At 46.3% G+C, this 24,521-nt stretch overlaps 6 protein-coding genes across 6 annotated transcripts; 3 read left to right on the top strand and 3 right to left on the bottom strand.

The window, feature by feature from the left end:
• Nucleotides 1-98: 98 nt before the first annotated feature.
• On the bottom strand, nt 99-4,835 carry LMH87_008386 (uncharacterized protein; the record flags this gene model as incomplete). Its single annotated transcript, XM_056197783.1, has 4 exons — nt 99-2,006; nt 2,082-4,319; nt 4,380-4,743; nt 4,792-4,835. The coding sequence occupies 4 exons, from the start codon at nt 4,833-4,835 to the stop codon at nt 99-101; spliced, it is 4,554 nt and encodes a 1,517-aa protein (XP_056057485.1).
• A 1,241-nt stretch (nt 4,836-6,076) lies between these two features.
• LMH87_008385 (uncharacterized protein) lies at nt 6,077-6,961 on the top strand (the record flags this gene model as incomplete). Its single annotated transcript, XM_056197772.1, has 1 exon — nt 6,077-6,961. One exon carries the CDS (start codon nt 6,077-6,079, stop codon nt 6,959-6,961), a length of 885 nt encoding a protein of 294 aa, XP_056057484.1.
• A 1,507-nt stretch (nt 6,962-8,468) lies between these two features.
• Nucleotides 8,469-9,678, bottom strand: LMH87_008384 (uncharacterized protein; the record flags this gene model as incomplete). The annotated part of the gene is made up of 2 exons (XM_056197761.1): nt 8,469-9,451; nt 9,576-9,678. 2 exons carry the CDS (start codon nt 9,676-9,678, stop codon nt 8,469-8,471), a joined length of 1,086 nt encoding a protein of 361 aa, XP_056057483.1.
• Nucleotides 9,679-10,727: 1,049 nt separating this feature from the next.
• LMH87_008383 (uncharacterized protein) lies at nt 10,728-12,332 on the top strand (the record flags this gene model as incomplete). The annotated part of the gene is made up of 1 exon (XM_056197750.1): nt 10,728-12,332. The coding sequence occupies one exon, from the start codon at nt 10,728-10,730 to the stop codon at nt 12,330-12,332; it is 1,605 nt and encodes a 534-aa protein (XP_056057482.1).
• A 392-nt stretch (nt 12,333-12,724) lies between these two features.
• Nucleotides 12,725-13,272, bottom strand: LMH87_008382 (uncharacterized protein; the record flags this gene model as incomplete). Its single annotated transcript, XM_056197739.1, has 3 exons — nt 12,725-12,821; nt 12,896-12,914; nt 13,005-13,272. The coding sequence occupies 3 exons, from the start codon at nt 13,270-13,272 to the stop codon at nt 12,725-12,727; spliced, it is 384 nt and encodes a 127-aa protein (XP_056057481.1).
• A 1,271-nt stretch (nt 13,273-14,543) lies between these two features.
• LMH87_008381 (uncharacterized protein) lies at nt 14,544-16,971 on the top strand (the record flags this gene model as incomplete). Its single annotated transcript, XM_056197727.1, has 3 exons — nt 14,544-14,662; nt 14,714-15,436; nt 15,486-16,971. The coding sequence occupies 3 exons, from the start codon at nt 14,544-14,546 to the stop codon at nt 16,969-16,971; spliced, it is 2,328 nt and encodes a 775-aa protein (XP_056057480.1).
• Nucleotides 16,972-24,521: the final 7,550 nt, after the last annotated feature.

Here is a 24,521-nt window from a genome sequence, read left to right as displayed (position 1 = left end):
TAATATACTAATAAGTTATCTACTATAGAAACTATTTCCTTTTTAACCTATACTATACCTCTTAGCGCCTCAAGTTACCATATTCTATCCTATTAAGGCTAGACAATTGTGCGAGCAAGGAATCTGCTATCAACATCGTCCCCTTGGCCGGGTGGAGAGAGGATGAGAATAGTCCCGGAGAAGCAGCCGACCGCTAGCCTCGACATGGCTGCTGGTGTTGACTCCGTCGACGTCTTTCCAACGGTCTTGGATTCCTGCACTGCCAGACAACTGGCACGATGTGTCGGAGGGAGCCACACCCAGCGTTTGGAATCTCGCGTGATCCACGTCCCGCATGCTGTCAGGCCGAACTCCCGAGACTCCGGACTCGTTGCTCCAGGACATAAAGAATCCGAGAACAAGCTGACGGGGTTTCGGGTCTCTGTTCGTCGACCCGCCAAGTATTTATCAATCGTGACGGACACTAGGACTTTCGGATCTTGTGAAAAGGTTATAGTCGCGATTGAATACCGGCTGGGTATGACTTGCTGCATCTCCCCGTCCTTCTCAAACTCTTGTCGCCGGACGATTCTGCCTGCCGCCATGGAGGCGAGACCAAAGGAGATGGAATCCATAAGCCGGGACCGAACACCTCTGGCAGGCAGCCTATCAGGGCTCGTCAAGTCCCAGATCTGGATTTGTTTGTGGCGCAGCCTCATTATGAGCATCTCCGAGTCGAAAGAGAACGTCATGGATGACGGACGCGATCCGAGTGCATTGCCGAGCCTCTGACGACACTTCCCGGTTGCCATGTCCCAGATCTTGAAAGTTCCGGTACCTTGTGTTGACGCCAACATCGTCGAGTCTGGCGAAAACACCAGAGCACCGCAGACGTCGCTGTTGCGCAGCTTCCAGAGGCGTTTTCCGCGCTCAACGTCCCAGATGTGAATGATGTACTCGCTTCGCCGATCAATCGCAGTCTCTGTTGCCACAAGTCCACTTGAAGAATACACGACACGTGTGACAGGAGCCTCATGGCGCAAAGACTGAAGTAGTTTGCCTGCGGAGGCGTCGTAAATATCTGCACAGCAGTGACTATAGACTGCAAAGGTTTTCGCATCGGGAGAGAAGCAATCATTATCAATCTCAAAATGACCGCCTTCTAGGATGGTTTTCCAATGGTCGTGGCGACTTGACCAGCTTCTAACACCGAAGTAGTACGAAGCCACCACAAGGAGCTCGGGGTCATTTGAAAAGCGAACCAGAGGGCCTTTCGTCTCGTGTGGCTGGATGTGCCCTCCATTGGGCCCCCAAATAGGCCCGTGAATGGGATCTAGACGCCGCAAGAAATGTCTTGCTTCGTTCTTCATACACGCACTCGGCAGCTGGATTGTCGCTTCGCACACCCTGGAGCACATATTCCAGACCGCAAAGATGCCATCCTCTGCCACTGAGACAAGCCTCATGCTGTCTTGAGACAAGACAATGGAGGTGATAGGGCTTGTATATCCAGGCAAAGATGTAGCGTGCTCCTTGTCCAAGTCCCAGATTTTGATCAGATACGGCCTTGAATTAGGGCTCTGACCCTCTGAACTGTCCCTTTCCAATCTTTGCATTGTCCCGCCCGCGGAGACCAGCATCTTCGCGTCTGGCGAGAAAGCAAGACATCTCACAGACTCATGATAAAACCTAGATAGCCGTTCGCCTGTAACCATGTCCCAAATAGAGACCGTCTCGTTGCCGTCCGTCGTGGCGAGTATCAATGAGCTGGGACTACAGGCGACTAGATCAACTGGGTCGCTGATTCTGAGGTCCCTGCCCCAGCCTTGCTTGAGGATCTCCGGTACTGCGACGCAGTGGAGGATGGTACCCTGGAAAAGCTGTTTCACCTTGCTGCTGGAAGGACTGAATATCAGAGCGGAGGTGTAGACTTGAAGGGGGTAAGTTTTCAACAACCATCGATGGTGTTGAACGAAGCGCAACGCGTCGTGGGCAAGTATCAGAAGCTGCTCCGCGCCGGCGGTGTCCTAACAGCAGAGAATGTGAGCAACGTAGATCGACGCATTTGCCTCTTCCTGGGTATGTGGTGGGTAATAGCTTACCGACAGCATCTTTTTTAGCTTCTTCATGGCGTAAATTCCAGTGCCAACGCTGCCCATGAGACCGAGGGCCTCAAGCCAGTGAAGAAAGTGTTTCTCTAGAAAATGGTGGACCTGGCCGGCATCAACCAGTCCCATGTTACGGTGTCGGGTCTGGTCGACCTGCTCAAGGTGCGAGACCCAGTACCGGCATGCATACTGAATCTCTGGAGGTAAGTGATTGTTGATCTTTTGCTGATCAGTCTCCTCAACAGCCGTTGCAGGATCACGGAGATCACAGATGTCCATCTTGAGGCTTTTCTGGGAAATGAGAAGCATGAGCCGACCAAATAGGCGCTCGTGAGCCCCAGATTCATCCACTTTGAAATCGGAGCTCGCATGTTCAAGAATAAATGTGCGAAACGATTCATGGAAAACTTCGACTGTATCGGACGGTGTTCGCCGAACGACGAGGACAGAGTGGAGAGAGTCCAAACGGTCCTTGATCAGGCTTGGTTTGATGTCCGCAGGACACAGCTTTTTAAACGCCTGTTCCGGCACCGGGTTAGCCAGTATCATGATGAGCTCCAGGACCTGATGAAGCTGTTGTGCAACCTCCTTCTGATTCCTGCCCGTTGTTGCGCGAGACAAAATCTCGGTATATAGACCATCAATGCCTTCAAACTGCTTGTCAACCAGGACTTTAGCGAGCCGCTCCTGTGCGTCAGTCGACTGCCGGCTGTCCCAAGACACATCCGTGCCTCGAATGTAGCGGCAGGCGGTCTTTGCGTAGATGAAAAGCCCCGCAGACTTTGTAGCAACTTTCTCAACGACCGCGTCATACGATGAAGTGTCTCCCTGGCCTTCTATTGTTTCCTTTAGCGGCGCCAAGTCACTCCGTATGAACAGGGAGATGTCCTTGGAGGTCGACTCGGCCAATGATTCCAAGTCCAAATCAAAACGACAGGGCGCTGGCAAGGATGAATGAAGGGCGCCCTCGATGAGCGTCCCCAACCTGCTGGTCACGAGGATTCGTACTTTGGCCTGCAAAGGCTTCAAGTCTGCGAACAGAGGGAGCACGCGGTCAGCCTGAGTGGATTCGTCCAATGCATCGATGACAATGACCACATTGGAGCGAAGAGACGCGAGAGGGGTGACAACAAGTTCTCTCCATTGCATTTGTCTGTTTTTCTCCCGCCCCGCCAGGTCTGGATCGGCAGCAATGGCAGCCGCAATTGCTCTGGCTACGCGAGGTTGAGACTTTGCAAGCTGGTACGCAATACTTGTCACAAAGTCGGTGGCCTCGTGGCGTCTTCGGTATTTCCTGGAAAAGAAGAAGCTTGCGCCAAGGCGACGTTGTGATCGAAGTTCAAGACATGCTGTCCGGGCGATGGCTGATTTGCCACTGCCGGCTCGCCCAGTAAGCCAGCCCAAAAGCTGTCCATGCGGGCTGTCTGCCCATTTCGCTATGTCATGGAGGATCTGTGTCCGGGTGCCTTTGAGGCATAGTCCCTCTGTGTCTTCCGGAAAGTGTGTCCAGGCATCGTGTTGGATTTGTCCCACGCCATCCTCATGAGAGTGGGAGTCAAACTCCGCTCCTGGAACATGTGGTAAATTAGGAATGGTGGAAGTAGGCGTGGGGAGACGACGGGCCATGGCAGCCTGGACTTTCTCTGCGGCACCCTTGCGACATTTGGGAACCTCAGAATGCCTCTGGCAAAACATCAAGTCCCATGGCCGCAGATACCTGAAGCCGTTGACGGGTTCGCTCATACCGACGAAGAGCTTGCTCATGCCATCTTGAGTGATGACCTCTTCCACAAGATGCTTCTGCAGTCGCAGAGGCCTCTGGTTGAAGAACTCGATGAATACCGCTGCAATTGCCGCGGCAATAGGAGTCGCAAACGACGTCCCTGTATGTCTCTCATCTGCGTCACCGGCGGCTAGACCAGGAATGGTAAGCACGGATTCTCCCAAGGTCATGAAATTGAAATCATCATCGCCGGGCGGCGGGTTAAAGTCTGACGGGTTTCCCTGTCCATCTGATGAATTGATGCAGATGACCTCGCTCATGGATGCAGGAAATGGGGCCCTGTCATCCATGGGTCGATTTGCTCCGTCATTGGACGCCGACGCAAACATGATGGCCCCCTTCTCGGAGGCATAGCGTATAGCTACCTCGACGCACTCGTGAGGGCTCTGGAAGCCTAGAGAGATGGAAATAATGTGGACTTTCCAGGTGTCAATCGCGTGGTAGATGGCCTGTTGTTCAGTTAGTGACCGACCGGCGCTAGGTTATATAATGGGAAGATGGATAAATGCCTTGGCGAAACTTTTAGGTGTGATGCAGCTTTTGTGGTCTTTGACAACGCGGGCGACGTATACGTGTGCCCAGGGGGCGAGCCTCAGAACAAGACCGGCGATGTTGGTGCCATGACGATCATCTGCTTCATCGTGGGCAGCCCTAGAAGCGTCCGGAGCGGCGCTGTCGTCATCCTTGCCGTCGTCCTCTGCAAGAAATGACTTTTCATCTTTGACCCTCTCCTGTAATGCCTGCCCCTTGATCAATGACCAATCTATGCCGGTGTCCAGAATGGCTATCCTGACGGGCCGATTCCCATCATAACCATAAAGGGGCCGACAGACATCTTCGAACTTCTGGAGCCACGCATCTGCGCTGCCCTTGCTACGCCAGGTTAACCCCCATTCTGGTGCCGCCGGAGGAGAAACACACCTTTTACGATCGTAATATGGGACATTGGGATCCAACCTGGGCATTTTGCCCTTTTCTCCTGCCCCGCAATCCTGGTGAGCGAAGCTGTTGCCGTCTTTTGGTTCTGTATAGCCAAGCCGGATGGTGGTGCTGAGGAGAAGGACATGAAGCGTGTCGGGTGTGCCAACTCTTGGTCACTGCATCTAATTTCGGCGCAGTTATCGACGAGGTGGTTGAGGCTGAGGCTGAGACAGCTTCACGTCTTTCCATTGGCAGGCGTGGCGCCCTTGCTTACGGCGGTCAGGCTCTCCCTGGCATGGGAACGACAGTGGCCAGTGGGGTTATTTGGCCAGTTTAAAAATTAAGATCCACACTCCTGCACATACAGCTGTGGTACGCCATGTGCCGACAACGCCCAGTTTGTGAAGTAGATTCCAGTGCAGCATAAACTGCTTCTCCTAGCGACTTCGTCGGGTGTCAAGTACGATACAATGCTCGTACCAGTGACAGGGCTGGGCTGACTGTGTTCGAACGCGTAGTCGCGGAAGTTGCAGCTCTTGGTGTATATAGGCGCCCTCCAGGCTGATACATAATTGTCGCTCAATGTGTGGTCAGCCGACGATAGCTGCATACGTGGGCCTATAGAGTCCACAGGTGGCGCAGAATGTACCTACTTGTACTCCGCACCGTCGATAATAATAGATCCGTCCCCCCCCCCCCGTGTTATGAGCGCTGGGCTAATTGTAGGCCGTTGCGGCGGCAAGAGGACCAATCGTGAGCCAGATCGTAATGCAACATTTGTCAACTGCACAAGCTTAAAAAGAGGGGTTGGTGCTGTTCAGAGAGTCGTCTGCAGTGGTGTAAGTGAATAGTAAATAGCGCCCGTCTGGGTGATGGGCCTCACCGTTAAATTTGGCTCAACCACTGTAGCAGGATATCGCTTTAACCAGTGCCCACATATTTTAGCGTCAAATCACCGTGCAGCTTGGGGCGCAACAAGGTAGAGAACGAACTCCCCGCTCGACACAATTGTGAGGACAAGCAATAGAATCATCAGCTCTGGCTCAATAAGTTGCTACACAGACCCTGTCTTAATTCAACTGTACTCCCGCGTATCCAAGACTTACCGACAGCATCTACAGTACCCTGTCAAAAGTCTCGCGTCTTTTTGTATGCCATTCTCACCCAAAAAAGCGGCTTGACTTTTGATACCCCGGTGTACTTCACTACACTCGATGCTCAAGAGCACTTGCCAGTAAATACACACATTATTTCGGACAAGGCCGCCTTCGGTCTGGAGCACAACATGAAAGCATATTTCCTCGTGCCGCATTTCGACTGTCACCCTGATGGGCCTCTGGTCCTGGGCAGTGTTCTTTCCGACCCGCTCGACCCGGAGGGATCCCTCACCGTGCCTCTACCTATCGCGGAGAGTGAAATTCGCATGTCCACTCAGACCAACGTCGAGGAAAGGCTGAAGAGACACAGGGCGCTTGGAGGCGGGGTGTTCCTCAGGTTCTTGGAGTGGATGGGTATTGGAGTCAGTGGTAGCAGTGACAAGAGCCACGACCGTCTCGCAAACTTCGCCAAGCTCGAAACGCGCACCTTCAAACCGAGTGATGACTATGTCAGACAAAGCATCGAGGCACCCCAGACTCAGCGATATCTCACTAGCCATTGGGTGACGAAGCCCGTCTACATGGTCACAAGCGTCAAGATTGCCTACGGGGCTAGCGTTAGGGAGTCGGTCGGCAGAGGCAAAGGCGGCAAGGGTTTTGTTGGCATCGATGGAAACCTGGTCGGTGGAGTCCCTGCGGCCGTCGGAGCCTCAATGCAGGGCTTGTCAGAGGACGGGAGAGCCATTGAGTTCAAAGAGTCGACGCCCTTCGTCTTTGCATACGGGCTGAGACAAATTCGCTACAGCAAGGGGGCTTATAGTGATCGGCCGTTCAGGAACGGTGCGTTGCATGGAGTCAGGGACGATCAGGACGACAAGACGAAAGATGGTGGAGAGCCCGCAGGCGCCGGAGAAGCCGTGGTATTTATTGAGCTGGATGAAGATGACGTGACTGGAGAGGACATCGGAAAAGACGCGCTTCGGGTAGACGACATGGGTTCCAGCGACGAGAACGATGACAATGATGACATGGACTGCGAGCTAATCATGCCCAGCACCCGCGAAAAGGCATAAAATTCAACTATGGTGCTTCCTACTCTGTGAAGGGCGAAGATGGCATTATGCTTTGTGGAATTACTATAAGTTGCATCTTATCAAATCAAAGCGCCACTGATGGCAAGTAAAGTTTGGGAAAACTGAGAGTGGCATCATTGTGACACGCAGCATTTATCTGATTACTGCGATTTAGTAAAGCAGACAATTAGAGTGCTCTCTATAGAACTTCGCTATGAGATAAACTATACTAATAAAACTAATAAGATGTCTTATTATTAATAAGTAAAATATTATAAAAAGGGCTTATTTTTACTATAAAAGAGCTATATTTTAAACTATATAATAAAATTAATAGAAAATATAATAAAACTTATTATAATTGTATTACTTATATTATATTAACTTTTAATCTTATTCTAATATTACTATTTTATTATAAATTAATAATTAATATTAAGAAATTAATTGATTTCTATAAAAGATTTAAATATAGTTAAATAAAGCTTATTTAGCTTCATAGGGTAGGGTAGCGCTACCCTAGTAGGACTCGACCAAACTCTATATATATCGATGCTCACTATACCTTCTAGGGGGCGCAGGGTGCATTGTGCCTGGATCAGGGTTGCCGACCACTCGCCGCAATTCGTCTTCCAACACTCATATATCAAGCAACGATCGGCTTCCGCAAGCGGGGTCACCTTGCCGTCTGTCCTCCTCAAGTGGAAACACAACAGAGCCGAGCTCAGCTCATCAGCTGGATCTACACCGCGCTCAGCCTCGTCCACGAGACAAGAGAGCATTGCGGGGAGAGCCGCAACGACTCCGTTGACAGAAGCGAATGACGACCCCCCGCAAAGCTCTGAGGCCCTACCAGGTATCGCAACAACTCACCAGAGCTTGCAGGAACGGCTCCGAAACCAGGCCTACGAGGGGGTGAAGGACGCTGACCCCAGGCTCGTTGAGGCTTACGAGAGAATACTTGGTCTCGAACTGCACCAGCGCAGTGCTGGAACAGCGATCGACGGGAACGACGAGATTTTGCAAACTCCCGAGCTGAGAGCCGTGTAAATGCAAGAACTCGTTCAGATTGAGCTCAAGAAAACGCAGCGGGAAGCGGCCGTAAAGCAGGGCATCAGTGACGGCATGGCGGCTATAGAAGCCGCGAAATCAATCATCGGCAAGTTGGTCAAGGCTTCGCCTGAAGCGGCAGTCTCCTGGGTTGGCGTCTGCTTTGCCATTGAGCCACGTTTACAATGAAGCCTGAAGAATCTGGGTCGGCTGTGGGGGCTGCCAGTGAGAGCAAGTTAACGGCGCAAGTCTCGAGATCAGGGTTATCAGTTTGGCAATAGTCGTTTCAATCCATCCTTACATCTCAATTTTATTGATTGTTAAGGGCAAAGAATGCTGCATTGGTGATATAGACTAACCAACACTTAAATACTCTGCCGACGGACTCGTGCCAGGGTGCGAATCTGCTCCTGAGCAAGGGTGGAAAGTAGCCCATATCAAGTTAGGCTTATTTTGCTTAAGCGCTTGCACCAGGTGTCTCCGCGATGCGAGTCAGGAACTTCTGGCCGCGAATCTTTCCCTCTTTAAGGCCTTTTAAGCCTTCGGACAAGCTTTGGAGACCGTTCTTGCCTACCGTGTAGGGGTGGCTGGTGAGCCAACCTTCGCGAAGACCCCGAGAAAATGCGGCGCCCCATGTCACGCCAATGAGCTTGTCCTTCTCGTCTTCGTAGTGGACCTGGCCAACCATAGAGAAGACGAGATCAACACTCGGGTCAGAGCCCTCAACATCAGTTTTCATGAAAATGTTCGTTAATTTTGGCCTCTGCCCAGCAGCGTCCGGCGGGCCGGCAATGACCTTGGTGAGAAGTCTGACGGTTTCGTCCTCGGAAACGGTATCATAGGCCTTCCAGCAGCGGCCATCGGGAGCGCCTCCCTTCTTGACGGCTTCCTGGATGGCCGCAATCAACTCTTCCTCTGTTGAGTAAGCAGTGTAGTCGACGAGGGCATCTCCTTTGCTCTCGTCGAGGAAGGGCTTGATAAAGGCGCTCCGCTTGCTTCCCACTGCGATGAGAGGATGAACATTGGCGGCCGCAGCAAGCTTGATAGCAAAGGCTCCCGTGGCTGTACTGGCCCCATAGATGATGAGAGCATTCTTGGTGCCCTTCTTTGCCGCGGCCTTGGCGAGTGGCGACCAGGGCTCGGGAATCTCAAGCTCCTGGAAGAGCGCGCAGACGGACGTGTAGGCCGCCAATGGAATTGTGGCAGCCTCCTCATACGATGTCGAGTCAGGTATGTGGAAGGTGGTGTAATAGGGCGCCACAGCGTACTCGGCGAACGCGCCGTGAGAGGTCCTCATCTCGTGGAAGGCAGCCACACGATCGCCTTTGTGGAATCCGACGACATTCTGTCCCACGGCTTCGATGGTGCCGGCAATGTCGTCACCGCTGTTCATCTCAGAGCCGCGCATGGCAGGGACCTTCCAGTCCTTCGGGTTGGATCCTATCAATGACCTGCTTTAGCTACCGACTGGAACATTGAAGCTCCGGCGCATAGATGTCGCTGCCAAGGCGGGATGTTGCCTTATAGATTGGCCGCTGCAACGCCCTCAAAGTTTATTACTTACCCGCGATGACGACCTTAATTAGCACATGACCAGGTCCGGGCTTCGGGATAGGAGAATCGACAATGTCGACCGAGATGTCTTTCTTCACTATTGCTTCTTTCATGATGAAAATGATTGTCTCTTCGTGCGCATTCGCGTGTGCCAAGAATAGCCGAATGAGGTTGTCCGAGCACTGTTCTAGTTACTTTTCTGATGCTAACACTGGCGCATCTTATACTCTGCAGAGCATTTATAATCAGTTCCACTGTAACATACTTTCCGGAGGTTTCGGCCGCGCGATCATTCGTCACAGAAGCAAGTGGGTTGCGGACTTGCGGATTTGCGGGCTAACTAGACGCTACGTTAGTGGCCGATGAGTGCCAAGCTGATTTACGCGTATGTGCGGTTTCCGGTACCTTCATATTTACTCTATGGGATCTTTTGCCGCATCCAGTATACTCTAACTTGACTGGACACAGATTCGCACGTGAATACAGAACACGACGTGAAATGTGTTGCCGGTTGATATACATATCTTTTACGAAGCATAGTATCGTACCTCGATAGTCGGGCACAGGTAGATTTATTGCCTCACTACATCGCTTCCACAGGCAGTAGCTTCTAATGTTTGATGGTTCTTCAAACGAGTTGGCAAACGAAATTCTGTGGCGGTGGCATTGTGTCGTGCTCAGCTGGCGAAACTCGGATGAGTGCTCTGTTGGTGAGATAAGCCCGGTCAAGCCTGCGGCTCGTATACTTACTGACCGCACCCCGTCTCCTCGGCTAAAATCGTATTCTGCAGACATATGCGACCGAGCTATCGCGCTAATTCAGCCCGAGTAGCAAAAATCGGGTTCAGTGCACCTTTTTGTTCACAGGACACGCCGGAGTCGATTAGCACCATCTCTGAGAGGCACTCCATTTTCAGCCATGTCATTGGCCAAAGCGAAGGATAAATCGACAGTTTTTACCCCATTGGGCGACAGCTATCAAACAATACAACCGGACTTGAATGTTGCCCGCCGTCCGAATGGTCCCACCGAAACGACTTTTTTTTAGAAAGCAGGACTTGCTGAATTGATGCAATCACGAACAAGGTCCAGCGGGCCTGTCGAATTCAACACCATCCAGCACTCAAGATTGGCTGCAACACCGTCACTGCTCTCAAGAATTATGTCGAAATTCTACGATGCCATCATCGCTGGTGCTGGCCCCGTAGGTCTCATGATTGCCGGCGATCTCAGCGCATCCGGGTTCTCGGTTTTAGTTCTCGAGCGCGACGAAGATTTAAAGTCGCCGTGGAAGTCCCTACCGCTCGGCATGCGCGCCCTCAACACACCATCTGTCGAGGCGTTTTACCGGCGTGGCCTTCTTGAAAAACTAGGCTACTACCCGTCCGGGGCTGTAAAGAATGCAGACAGTCTCTTCGCTGCCAAGAAAGACGGGTTCCAATTTGGGGGGCATTTTGCGGGACAGGCACTTGACGCCAACCAGCTTGACTTGTCCCTTTTCAAATATCGCATACCCGGCTCTGTGATGCGGCCTCTGCGAACCTCTGTTGAAGATTTGGTCAGGGTGCTGGCTGATCGAGCGCAGCGCTACGGCTGCGAGATTCTTTTTGGCCATACTGTCACAAGCATAGTCGCGCGAAATGACAACATAACGGTGCAGGCAACAAAGGAGGGCAAAACGACAGACTTCTGTGGCAGATGGCTTATTGGCTGTGACGGCGGCAGGAGCGCGGTTCGCAAGGCCATGGAAGTGGAATTTATCGGCACGGAGCCGAAGATGACGGGCTATATCACGCAGGCCGAGATCGAAGGCATTGAGAAGCTGACCAAGGGATTCACTCCAACAAAGGCAGGAATGTACATCGTGACAGGTTTTGGAAGCCTGGGCATGCTAGATTTCGACGGGGGTAGTTATGATCGCGGTCAAGAGATAACCAACGAACATCTACAAACGGTACTGCATCGCGTTACGTGCCGGACGGATGTTAGTCTTAAGAATGTCGCGCGAACCATGACATTTACCGACCGCACAATGCACGCCGCCACATACCGAAAAGGCAGAGTTCTTCTCGCCGGAGATGCAGCACACATCCACTCGCCCCTCGGTGGACAAGGCCTCAATCTCGGATTGGGCGATGCCAACAATCTATCGTGGAAGCTTGCCGCTACCATCCGCCAAGAGATCGCTATAGCCACTAGAACAATAGGCACTGATTCAAACATGGAAATCGGCACAATTCTTGACACTTCTATTCTGGACAGCTACGAGACGGAACGGCGTCCAGTGGTGGACTCGGTTTTAGAGTGGACACGAGCGCAAATCGTCACGTTGCAGCCGGATGCCTTTGGCCGCTCTATACAGAATGTCATTCGTGATATTCTAGCTACGAGTGACGGGATGCACATGTTTCTTGTCCGCGGATGGGGGCTATCGCAGCGATATACGCTTGGTGAAGGCGAGAGCACTGGCCATGAGCTTATAGGATCTACAGCGCCCGACTTCGAGTTTGATGACGGTGTGCGGCTCGGTGTCAAGTTGCAGGATGGCAAGGCTTGGTTGGTGGACTTTGGTAACGATACACAGCTGGCGCGACTGTTGCCTAGGTTCAAGAATACAGTAAACTATTGTACTATTGGCGCCAAAGACACGCGAGGTTTAAAGGCTGTTCTAGTCCGGCCAGATGGAGTTGTTAGCTGGGCGGCAGAGGGCACGAGTGCAAACTACAACGCATTACAGGGTATACTAGTTCAGTGGCTTAGTTACTAAAACAAAGTAAGATTGCGCAAATGAGTGCAAGTGCTATTCTTGGCAGAGTTTTTAGATGTGCAAGAGCATAGCACACCAGCTTGTCAGATCGCTAGCGACTATTGAGTTGGTTTGCGTCTAGTTCGCTGACAGGCTGGGGCGTGTCCAGCTCGGTCGGCGCCGGTTTTTGTCTGGCATAGTTGTTTGCATCTGCTGTTCGCACATTTCTTTCAGCAGCGGCCCGTTTCCGAGTCTGCCAAAGCAAGAGACCGATCGCTCCCAAAAGAGCGACACCGAGGGGAACACCAACACCGGCACCAATAATGACTGATTTGTCTGTGGGCGGCTTGGAGCTGCTAGGTTGTGGCGTACTGCTGCCAGTGGGAGAGGAAGAGGAGGACGGGGATGGCGTCTCAGTTTTGGATGTGGTGGTCCCGGTGCTTGTTGAAGTTGTCGGACTCCCTGCCGCCCGCGATGCGTTTGAAAAGATGGGAACGGTGGTTAAAATGGCTGTCCCATTACAGCATGAAGAGTCAGTGCCACAGCACATGGTATTGCCCAAGCCAGAGCATTGTACCAGATACCGGTAATCGCCATCGTCGCCTATCTCAAGCATTAACAAAGCGTCACGTGGTAGGTTTTAAACAGACAATCTTTTCTTCCAACAGAAGTAGTCATTCAGGGGCGTCGTACCGAGCCTGCCAACGTAGCCGGTGCAGTATTTGTGACATGGGGCGCCCCAGTCTCTGTCCGTACAGCCCTGCTGAGCAAAGGCATTATTTCCGCCGGCATTCAGACACAATCCGTTGGACAAGCAAAGGTCATCGCTACCGCAGCAAGGACTGATTTTTGCCGTCGCATTGCAGGGATACGCGGAAAGCTCCTTGCCTTCGTAGCTATAGCACGTCGCTGCTGCCCTGGTCGAAATCAGAAGCAAAAGCCATGGCGTGGACGATAGCATTGTCACTGAAGTGGTGCGGTGCAAAAGATTCGCGTGCAGTACCGGGACTCGGATAGTGTTTGCTGTCTCTCTCTGCTGAGAGACGAGAGGCAGGGCACAGATGGACACCGAGGGCTCTTGTCAGCCTGTGTCTCGGGAGTACGGTGATGCAGAAGGCTTACTGAGCGCCCATCCGCGGACGCGACATTGATCTTGCACACAGCAGCTACCATCGATGATTGCAGCCTGATCTGGGCTTGTCCTGCATGCATGGTACTTTCAGCTTTCTTCCAGCCTCGATGCAACTGCAATGATTACCAGGTGCTGGCGTGGCGAAACTAGTGCTCCATGAGAGCCAGGTAATGACAATGAGTAGGCCATTTCAGTGCGACGGCTGTGTTGCTCATTGAATTCGCGTTTCTGCATCTCTCCCTTCATGCTCGCGCCTTTCTCTGCAGCCATGGATGGACAACATGCTCCTATTGTCACAGCTGCCAAATATCCATGATATTCATGGCAGCATTTTAAAGGCACAGGCAAACGACATCTCACCCGCGTAGATGTTTGAAAGGTGCGGCAAGGTATAGGGTAGGTATCTACAGTGTTGCAACTGGTGAAGATTTTTGGCGCTCAACAGCTGTACATGTGTACCTAGATAGGCTCTCCCCATGACGCCAACGCAAAGCTTGTGAGCAGTCGACATGGCCGGCGGAATGGTTTTTTAAGCGGGCCTAAAGTGTCAAACTCATTGCTACAAGCCCAAATTACAAAGCCCCTTGTCACATTTGGCATCGGTTCACGGCACACCTCAGACAGCCGTTGCCGCAGCATCGGCCTCGGTGCCTGGCCACAGCGTTACAGTGGGCGAAGGCACTAGAAAAGACGCTGCAAGGTACCCAGGCTGTGCTGCCCAGGCTGTTGGCTACTATAAAACGAAAAAAATAAAAGGCAAATAAGAAGGATAGACAATGTGATAAAATGTGAGGAATGAGAGAGATGATAGGAATGAGAAGGATAACAAGGAATAAGAAAAAAAGGAAAAGCCAGGGAGATAAAGATATAATAACAAAATATACCTACCTAGCGAGCGGCTTGTGAAGCTTGTCGCCCCTACATTTGGCCTGTGACACCAAGGCAGCTGGACCCACCACAGCAAACCTCCAACGTGCATCGCAACCTGTCTTGTCCTCTGCTTCACTTCTTCACCCACGTTCGCCTGGAGCGATTTTCATTCTCACCCCACAAGAATCGGATCGCTGAGAGTACGCAACGCGTCGCATCGCGAATTCGTCATGACCGAAGCTGTAAATGGCTCCGCGCAACCCAGCGCCAAAGGGAACGGTGCCTCTACCCGCAGAGTCGCGAGGCGGAAGCCAGGCTTCATCCCGTGGTCGATCAGCTTAATAGCGCGGTAAGACACCAGCAGCGACGGATATACCGTGAGCACTACTAACCTTCTCAGTCTGACCACATGGGCTGCCATCCTCACCATCCTCTTCCGCTGCCCGCCGACCCTCGAAGAGTGCGACGAAACATCCCCCTTTGTGTGCAAGCACTACTTCCGAGCCAAGGCTGCCGTCGTGCCGCATGCTAAGCCCTACTACGACCGGTATGCCGCGCCATACGTCGAAATTGCCCAACCCTACTACGACACTGTCAAGACCAACGTCATTGCGCCCGTCCGACACTATGCTGTCCAGTATGGCGAGCCCTGGGCCGTCAAGGGCCGCGAATACGCCCTGGCGCAGTGGGAGATGAACGGGCAGCCGCGCATCGCCCAGCTGCAGGCCGTGACGCAGGCGCACTACGACAAGTCTGTCGCGCCTCACGTCTCCAAGGTCGCTGCGTTGGCGGAGCCCTACTACAATGTAGCCAAGATGCAGTCGCTATACGCCGTGGACAACGTCGTCTACCCGGCCTACGAGTTATCCAAGCCCTATGCCATCCGAGGGTACGAGGCCTCGCACAATTTTGCCGTCGCCACTGTGCTGCCGGCAGCTCAGTGGTCGTGGACCAACACCAACGAATTCTTGGATCGCGCTGTCTGGCCTCAGCTCCGCACCGTGTACGTGGAAAACGTCGAGCCTCAGCTTGTGCGCATTGGCGAGCGTCTGGGACGCTACAAGTCGCACGCGAAAAGCACAGCCCTGCCCGACGTGTCCACCACCTGGGCGGCCAGCTCCAGGTAAGCTCACAATTAAGCTACTATATTTCCAAACTCTGACCAGAAGCAGCAGCTCGACAACCGGATCCATACCCCAGTCGTCGTACGTGAGCAAGCCGGCTCCTCAGAGCACCACCCCAGATACCCCCGACAGCGAGCCAAGCGACGAGCCTGTGCAGTCCCACGCCGAAATCGAATCTACCCGCAATCCTGTCGAGGCCCCAGAACCCGAAGAAAACGAATCAGACAGAGAGCGCAAAGTGCGCGAAATGGTCACCCAGGATCTCGAGTCATGGCAGGACAAGTTTGCCGCTCAGGCCGAACAGGGCGCTGCTGCAATCGAAGACAGCGTCGATGAAATCTCCCGCCACATGATTGACGAAAAAGCCAACACCTTCGGACCCGCGCTCATCAAGGAGCTGCAAGACACGATCGCCACCGAAACCACAGCCCTCAAAGAAAAGATCAACGCGCTCGTCTCCCAGCATCTCCAAGGAGCCGAAGTCGACACTAAGGAGGAAACCATCCAGGCTGTCCGAGCGGCCGGCGTTGCCATCAAGTCCAAGGCACAGGCCATTCGCAACTGGCGCGAGGAGTACGACGACGAGCTGCAGAGCACCGTTCTATCTACCTCTGATGTCCACTTTGCCATTCTTGACGAGACCCGCAGCTTGGCCCTACAGCAAATCGGCATGAAGTGGGCGTGGACCGACGGCGTCACCTACAAGGACTGGGCCAAGTACCACGAGCTCAAGAGCACCCTCAGCGACTGGACCGACGAGCTTAAGCAGCTGATTGTCACGCACCCGACCCTGCTCGAGGCCCAGGACGCCGTCGTGCAGATTGAGGATCGCGGCATGTCTATTGCCGCCGCCGCCGCGCGGGAGCTGGCCAGCCTTAAGGAGGTTGTCCAGTGGAAGCTGGATGCCGAGGATGTCACGGACGAGTTTAATGCCGATAAGCTGAAGGAGATTATTGACGAGAGAGCCAGAGTCGCCGAGGAGGCCAGACTGCAAGCGGAAGAAGAGGCACGCGTCCAGGCCGAGGAGGAAGCTCGTGCCAAGGCGGAGGAGGCGCGTATAAAGGCTGAAGATGATGCCAAAGCCGAGGCGGCCGCCGAGGCTGCCGAGGAAGCCGCCAATATAGCCGAAGACGATGAAGATGAGCGCATCCATTCGGTCAAGGAGGCGATCGAATCCAAGCCTCTGGTTAGCGCAGACGTCGATGCGCCGCAGACGGAAGAAGACGAGCGCATTCGCTCCGTCAAGGAGGCGCTTACATCGCATCCTCTCGTTAGTGAGAGCGCTGTACCCGACGCCGATGCCGATGAGACGGACGACGCAACTTCCAGCGCTACTGCTACCGAGGAGCCATCCCCTGAAGCCACTCCTGACGAGACTCCGGCCAATGCTGATGAGCCTGAGGAGGAGAGGCCCGACGCTGCTGGAGATGGAGCCGAAGACGAAGGCGAAGTCTCAGCGCATGAATTGAAGCACGGCAGCCGTAAACACGGTCTGCCCGTCCAACCGCCCGACGCCAACGCCGTGGACCGATAAGCGCTGTCTAAACTAGTGGCGGGCAACTGGTTGGCGGACTACGAAGGGACGAAATACCCACCTCTATGTACTTGTTTTCTCCTAGTTCTGTATCGTGTTTATTTTCCCGCTTGATGGTTCTTGTTTCTTGCAACTGGGCGTTGCACACGGAAGTCGCGTTCTGAACGGGGCGAGCGTGTGCCATTACTGAGACGTGAAAGCGAGAAGGATGGGAAGCGATGTATATATGAGTTTCAGAGCGAAAGGAAGACACCTGTGTAGAGTTTTATTAACATTGATGAATATACGCACATACTCCCACGACCTAGACCGAATACCCTGAAGAAGACGATGATAATCAGGAGATGATGACTGGGCGCTGCTCAGCCGCAATACAAAGACTCCTGTCTAGTGACTGACTAAAAATAATATAATAATACTACATTTAATCTTATAAATATTTCTTTAATATATACTATTTTAGTTTTAATATATTATTTAGTTTTTTATAAATTAAACTTATAAGAAAAAACGATAAAGGAATATAATGAATAATATAATAAATAGATATATATTAGCTTTATATTATAACTAAATTAGCCCCCCTTTTATTTAGTCTTTATAAGGAACTAGAATACCAAGTTAACTATTTAACTATAAAGATTAAAAAGATTAAGTAATACTAGAGTATAGCTAAGTATCCCTAGTATCTATGAAGGATTCGGGCTTTGCCCGCTCCCTAGGGACTTAATACGAGAGCTTAGTAAGCTCTTATATTAGGCGTAGATTGTACTTACTCTATAGTGTAGATTATGAGCTAGATTAGGGGAGAGGGAGAGGGAGAGAGCCTCCCCTTTCCTTCCTCTTTCTTCTCTCCTTAAGAGAATTAATAACTATTATAACGCTTACCTATAATAGCTGTGAGGCTAGTCTATAATAATTAATTCTCTTTATAAAATAGAGAATTACGACCCTTATAGTACTATACTAGAGATATTCCTAGGCGTATAAGAATAGTATAACGCCCTTATAGAATAGAATAGGAGATAAGCTGAAGAGATGTGGCTCCTCTATAAATAAATACTACTTTTATAGAATTAGGCTATACCGCCCCTAGGAGTAACTACTACGCTTTCTTCCGCTAAATTAACTAATACTAGTAATAATCTAATAACCTATAAAAGGAAACCGCTCTTATAAGGGGATAAATTTAATAGCGACTAAAAAGCCTTTATAGGCTAGAAATAGGCGATTACCTATAAGCTTAAGATTAATATAGAATTTATTAGGCCCTTAAAGGTATAATTTATATATATTTAGTTAAATCTAAGCTTAATAGCTTAACTTAAAGTTACTATATACTTTAAGGTAGGCGGGTATAATAGGGAGTCTAACCTTTACGCTTTCCTAAGCTACCTAGAGATAGTATTTAGTAACCCTTACTAATAGGAACTTATAATAATAAAGCTAAACTACTTTAAGTAAGGAAAGAGAGAACCCTTCTTATAGTTCTATATATAATTTAAATAAGAGCTAGCCCTAACTAGTAGCTTACTTTAGAATAATAAGGTTAAACTTACTAAGCTTTACCTAGTACTTTTAGATATAATATAAGGGCTTATAGTTAGCTAATAAGTATTATAGATAAGCTATAAGTCTATAATATAGGAACTATAAGAGCTCTCTATTAACTTAAAATTATATTAGATTAAAGAAAACTACTAATATAATATTTAGTAGAGGAACCCGCCTTTAAGAAAGGACTTAGAAGGGGACACTTTAATAACAGGTATATAAGGCCTACACGTCCTACCCTCCTTTAACTTAAAGCCCTAGGGATAAAACTCTTTATATTAATAAGCAACCTAGGTAACTAAAGAGATTCTCTAGGAATAAAAGGATATAGGCGCCTGTTTTTATTATAGAAAAGATAGGCACTATATTAGTAAATACCACCTCCTACTAGTATACTAGCTAATAACTAGGATAAATAAGATTAACACCTATATAGAGGAGGACGCTATATTAAACAACTTAGAAAACAAGGACGCCTAAGGAAAAGACTTCTTTTAGGCTAATAAAATATAAATATATTACTAAAAGACTAACTAAAAAATATATACTAGATAGAAAAAGTATAGAAAAATATAATAGGTAGAATAAATATAAAACTATTTCTTATACTAGCTATCTTTAAGACCTATACCCTAGTAGATATCCTTATAGATTTAAGGTGTAAGTATTATAAAGCTATATAGGAGGACACTATAAACTCCCTATAATTAGAGTGTATACTACTCCCTTTATAGTGGTAAATTAAACTTACTACTAGGAACTCCTTAAGGTTCTTAGTGTCCTATATAGTTAGGGTATAAGTAGATATTAATAGTTAGGTATTCTTAGTACTCCTTTATATTATACCTTCTCTCTTTTAGTTATTAATCCTAGGATTATCTTAGCTAGCTTACTATAAATTATTAATAGATGTAGAGTGGTGTTATATCTACCTATAGGCGGTAGTAGGATAGAAGATATACTCCCTAAATTAGCGCTAAATTATATAAGGCTCTAACCTACTAGGTAATAGCTAGTTTTACTAATAATTAAAACAGGATTAAACTATATATAGTATAGAGATAAGGGTCTTAGTTATAAGTATCTATAAAATTAATAGTATTATATAATATACCCTAAAGAGCTTAAAGAGCCTACTAAAACAGTACTAGGCCTTTTAGAGCCTATTTATAGAGAAGGACATAGCTGCCCTCCTACTATACCGCCCTAGCTTTAATTACGAAATTAAAATCTATATAAAGCTAGATAGGAGCCTTAAATAACTTCTATATAGTAGGCTATATTATATACTATAGGACTAACTACTTAAACTACACTACTAACTAACCGCCCTCCTTAATAAAGGCTAGATTTAAGCTAGCTCCTCTCTAGCTATAGTACTTATACTCTTAGTTAAAAAGGTAAATAGGAGCTAGCGTTTTTATATTAATTACTAGGGTCTTAATACTATATTAGAAGATAATTACTACCTATTACTACTTATTAAGGAGACTATCTATTCCTTATTAACTATAAAGTGGCTTACTAAATTAGACGTCCACTCTATCTTCTATAAGCTATAAATAAAGCTTAGTTTTAAGAAGTATACTATATTCTATATAAGATTTAGATTATTTAAGTAGCTTATCTATCCTTTTAGCCTTTTAGGTGTACCTATTATATTTTAATAATATATAAACTAGGTTCTAGGCGATACTCTAGACGACTATACTATAGCCTATCTTAATAATATTCTTATTTATAGTAATAGCGACCTTACTAACTATAAGTAGAAGGTTACTATAATACTATTATAGCTTAATAAGGCTAGACTCTATCTTAATCTTAATAAGTATGAATTCTCTATTAAGATAGTGAAATACTTTAGGTTTATTATAAAGGTAGGCGTGTTATTTATACCTAACTTAGAGAAGGTCTAGGCTATCTATAAATAGGAGCCCCTATAGACTATAAAAGGGGTTAAGAGCTTTTTTAGTTTCTCTAACTTCTACTAGGAGTTTATCTTAGAATTCGCTACCTTATTAGAGCTACTTACCTAACTTACTTAAAAGTATATCTAGTTCTATTAAGAGGGTAAGGAGGATACTGCCTTTAAAAAGCTAAAGTTACTATTTCTCTTTAAGCCCTACCTTATACTTTAAGATCCTACTAAAAAGGCTATAGTTAAAACTAACTACTTTAGTATAAGGCTAAGAGGTTACTTATTATAACTTAATAATAGGAATATTCTACGCCTAATTATATACTACTCTTAGAAGCTAATAATAGTAGAGTAAAACTATACTATCTATAATAAGGAACTCCTTATTATAATTAAGTATATCTAAGTATAGGAAGTAGAACTTTAAGGGTAGGAGTACCTTTTTACTATACTTACTAACTATAAAAACTTAGAGTACTTTATAAAACTATATATTATTTTAGAATAGTAGGCCTACTAGGCTAAATTCCTCTCTATATTTTAATACCGCCTTTACTACTAGCCTAGCCCTCTTATATAATAGCTAGACGTACTTAGCTATTAGGAGGTATATAAGGATAGACTAGACTACTTACTGATAGGGATCTTAAGGCTAATTAATATCGCTATAATAAAGGATAGTCCTTATACTAAGGTGCTAACGCCCCTATTTATAGATAATAACCTTAACACACTATAAGAATTAGTAGTTTAAATAGACCTAAGCTATATAATAAAGATTATAATAGTCTAAAATAGCGCCTATATATTTCCGCCTAGAGCTAACTTAAAGGATTAAGTAGTAGACTATATTATCTTTACCTATTACTACTTATAGTTTTAGGGCTGTCTTTAGGTACCTAATTAGGAGCCCCTTATTACTACTCTAATTAAGAAAGTATATACTAACCCCTCCTTAGTATATCTAGGGAAGAATAACACCTTCCTCCTCTTTATATAGTTATACTACTAGTCTAGTATGTTATAGGATGTTGTATAGTATATCTAAAACTATACTTATTTCGGAGCCTATAAGTCTAGGAAACTATAATAGGGCCTCTTCTAACTAATACTAGTAGCTAACCACTATTAGTAATAAATATCTATTAACTTTATAACTAATTTACTAGTACGGGATAGTAATACGCTATAGTTCCTTATAGTAATTATAGACTAGCTATTTAAATTTATTTAACTAGAAGTGATAACTATAATAATAGTTAAGGCTTATACTAAATGTTTTCTTTTATATTAGTAGTGTTTTTATAGCTTTTTTAGGTAAATTATTAGTAATTAAGGCTCTAACTAGGTTAGGGAATTTTAGCGTATACTATATTGCCTAATAGGCACTAAGTAACTCCTCTTTACTATATATTACTCTTAGATAGATAGCGGTATAGAGAGGGTGAACTAAGAAGTATAAGTAGTATTATATATGTTTATCTTATACTTATAGTATAACTAGATATAGTAACTACTAACTATATAATAGGCGTTAAATAATAGAGACTCCTTTATTACTAGCTATAGCCTAAACTTCTTATTTTATAGCTATAATAAGGAATTAATTTAGACGCTATAAGAGGTAATAATAGTACTAAAATCTTTAGTAAGACGTGCCTAGACATTTCTTAAACAAATTTAGGATAAAGTTAAGCTTATATAGTCTACTATTATATATATATAGTAATAATAGAAGGACTTTATAGATTAGATATATTAACTAGCTAAATAATTCTATATTAGTAATAAAGTATAGCTTTCTTTTTAGAATATTACTATATTATAGCTAAATAAGAAACTTAACTAGGTCTATATAAAATATATAGTAATTAATATGTTATTACTATTAATAGTTATATTAGACGTCCCTAGTAATATCTATAAAACCTTCTATATTAACCTTATTAAAAGAGCTATAACTAATCCCTTACTATCCTAGGCTTATAATAACTAGGCCTTAACACCTATACTAGTAGAAGATAAACTAAGTTCTAACCTAACTAAAAAATACTTTATTAAGAAAATCCTATACGCTTAGAACGCCTATAGGTATATAAAGAAAAGAGAAGTACTAGTAAAATAGACTAACTATCCTACTCTAATATAGGAGCCCTTAGTAGCGCTAATAAATAGCACAGCCTTATAGGAATTTAAAGCGGAATAGGGAGACGCCTAGACTAATAACAGCCTATATATAGCTTATTACTATATAGTAAGAGCCGCCTAATATTATAGAAAAGATATAGGCCTAAATTATAACTCTTAGAAAATTTTAATTAATAAATAGTATATTACTATAAAAGCCCCCCTAAGAGCTTATAGCTTTTTTAGTACTACGCCTAGCCTTTTAGTATATATAACCTAGACCTATATAGGTATTAAGAAAATAAAGAAATAGTAAAGCTATAGGCGTATACTAGTATAATATAAAAGACTAGGTATAAAAGGCTAGGGGTAAAAGGGAAAATAGGCGGGAGTATAGTAGCGCTATACTAGGCACATAATAAAGACATCTTACTCTTTATTAGTAAACTACTTATAATTAGGGCGGGGGGAATATAAGTGATAATAAGTGTGTAGTAAAGGCGACTTAGGGGAGTAAGAGTGACGATAGTGCTTAGAGTGGCGATAACTAGAACTATAACGATATAAAGAGTATAAAGAGTAGCGCTTATCTTACTTATTATTAAGATAGGTAAAAGTATAGTGTTAGGGAGTGGCGGGTATAGTAATTAACATAAAGATAGCGATTATTTACTACTATATTATAATATTATAGTTATTATATTCTATAGTAGTAGTAGTAATAGTGCGGTTCTTTATCTATATAGATAATTAATAGTATACTAATAGAGGAGGAGTGGAGGGTATACCTAGATAGCTTAAAGGCTAGCAGCTAGTCCTTAGAAGGCTTATATAGCCTATACTATCTCTTAAGAGAAGTTATAGCCCTAACTAAAAGTAAGGGCGAAGATTATTTATAATAATATAGGAGGGGGCGGTATAGATAAGGCCTTAGTTAGGGGGGGAGTAGCGGTAAACATATCTTAAGCGATATAGGGCTATAAGTGTATAGACTCTAGAGCGCTATTATACTAATAAAAAGCCTTTCTAAAAATAGGCGTAGTAATAGGAAACTTATACCCCTTCTAGTAAGGTATACTAGTAGCTGCCTTTATAACAGCTCTCTTCCTATTAATAAGAGACTATAGACGTTTAGTAGTATAGTAGAGGCGCGTATTACTAGCAAAAAGTGCCTAGTTATAAACGTAGGGCTTCTTCTTATACTAGTAAACTAAATAGGAGCTAGTACTTATTTAAATATAGGTGAGTGTTAGATTTTTAGTAGCGGCATAAAGGTATATAAGGTAAGGGTATTCCTTCTTATTCTCTAATATAAAAGCCTTATTATCTAAATCGCTAATAATAAGAATACTATTAATAAAATAACGGGGGGCTTTATACCCTAAAGGACTAGTATTACTACTACCTTATAGTAAAGGAGAGGGAGGAGGAGCTACTATAATAGATATAGTATAGAGGTGTTAGGGAATAGTAAGAGAGTTATTAAGATTTGATAATTAGGAAGTTAATAGTGTATAGGTAGAGGTAGAAGGCAGAATGCGGTTATAGAAGTTCGTAGGAGGTTTAGTAGGATAGAGAAGGGAGATAAGATAGGGGCGAAAAGAAATTTAGGAGAAGTGGTAGTAATAGCTATAGCTATAAGACTCCTTTTATAGGATATTCACTTTAAAAAGGAGTGGCGTTATAAAAGGGCCTTAAAGGCTACGCCTAGCCTTAATTATAATATAAAAGTAAAGCGTATTATAAAAGTATTATATATAACTAGTTAGGGTAAGCAAATAAAGTAGGGCGTAGCTTTTATAGCCTACACCTAGCCCCCTATTTACGCACAGAGCACTAGCGTATAAGTTTCTCTATACTATAGTATATACAGCGGAGGTACGGCGTATAGTGTGCCCGTATAGTACGAGCACGTAAAAACAGTTAATCCGCGTTAGGACGCACTTAC

The sequence above is a fragment of the Akanthomyces muscarius genome (assembly GCF_028009165.1).
Source record: "Akanthomyces muscarius strain Ve6 chromosome Unknown contig_16, whole genome shotgun sequence".
Classification (NCBI taxonomy): domain Eukaryota; kingdom Fungi; phylum Ascomycota; class Sordariomycetes; order Hypocreales; family Cordycipitaceae; genus Akanthomyces; species Akanthomyces muscarius.
This window is presented reverse-complemented; position numbering and strand designations above follow the sequence as displayed.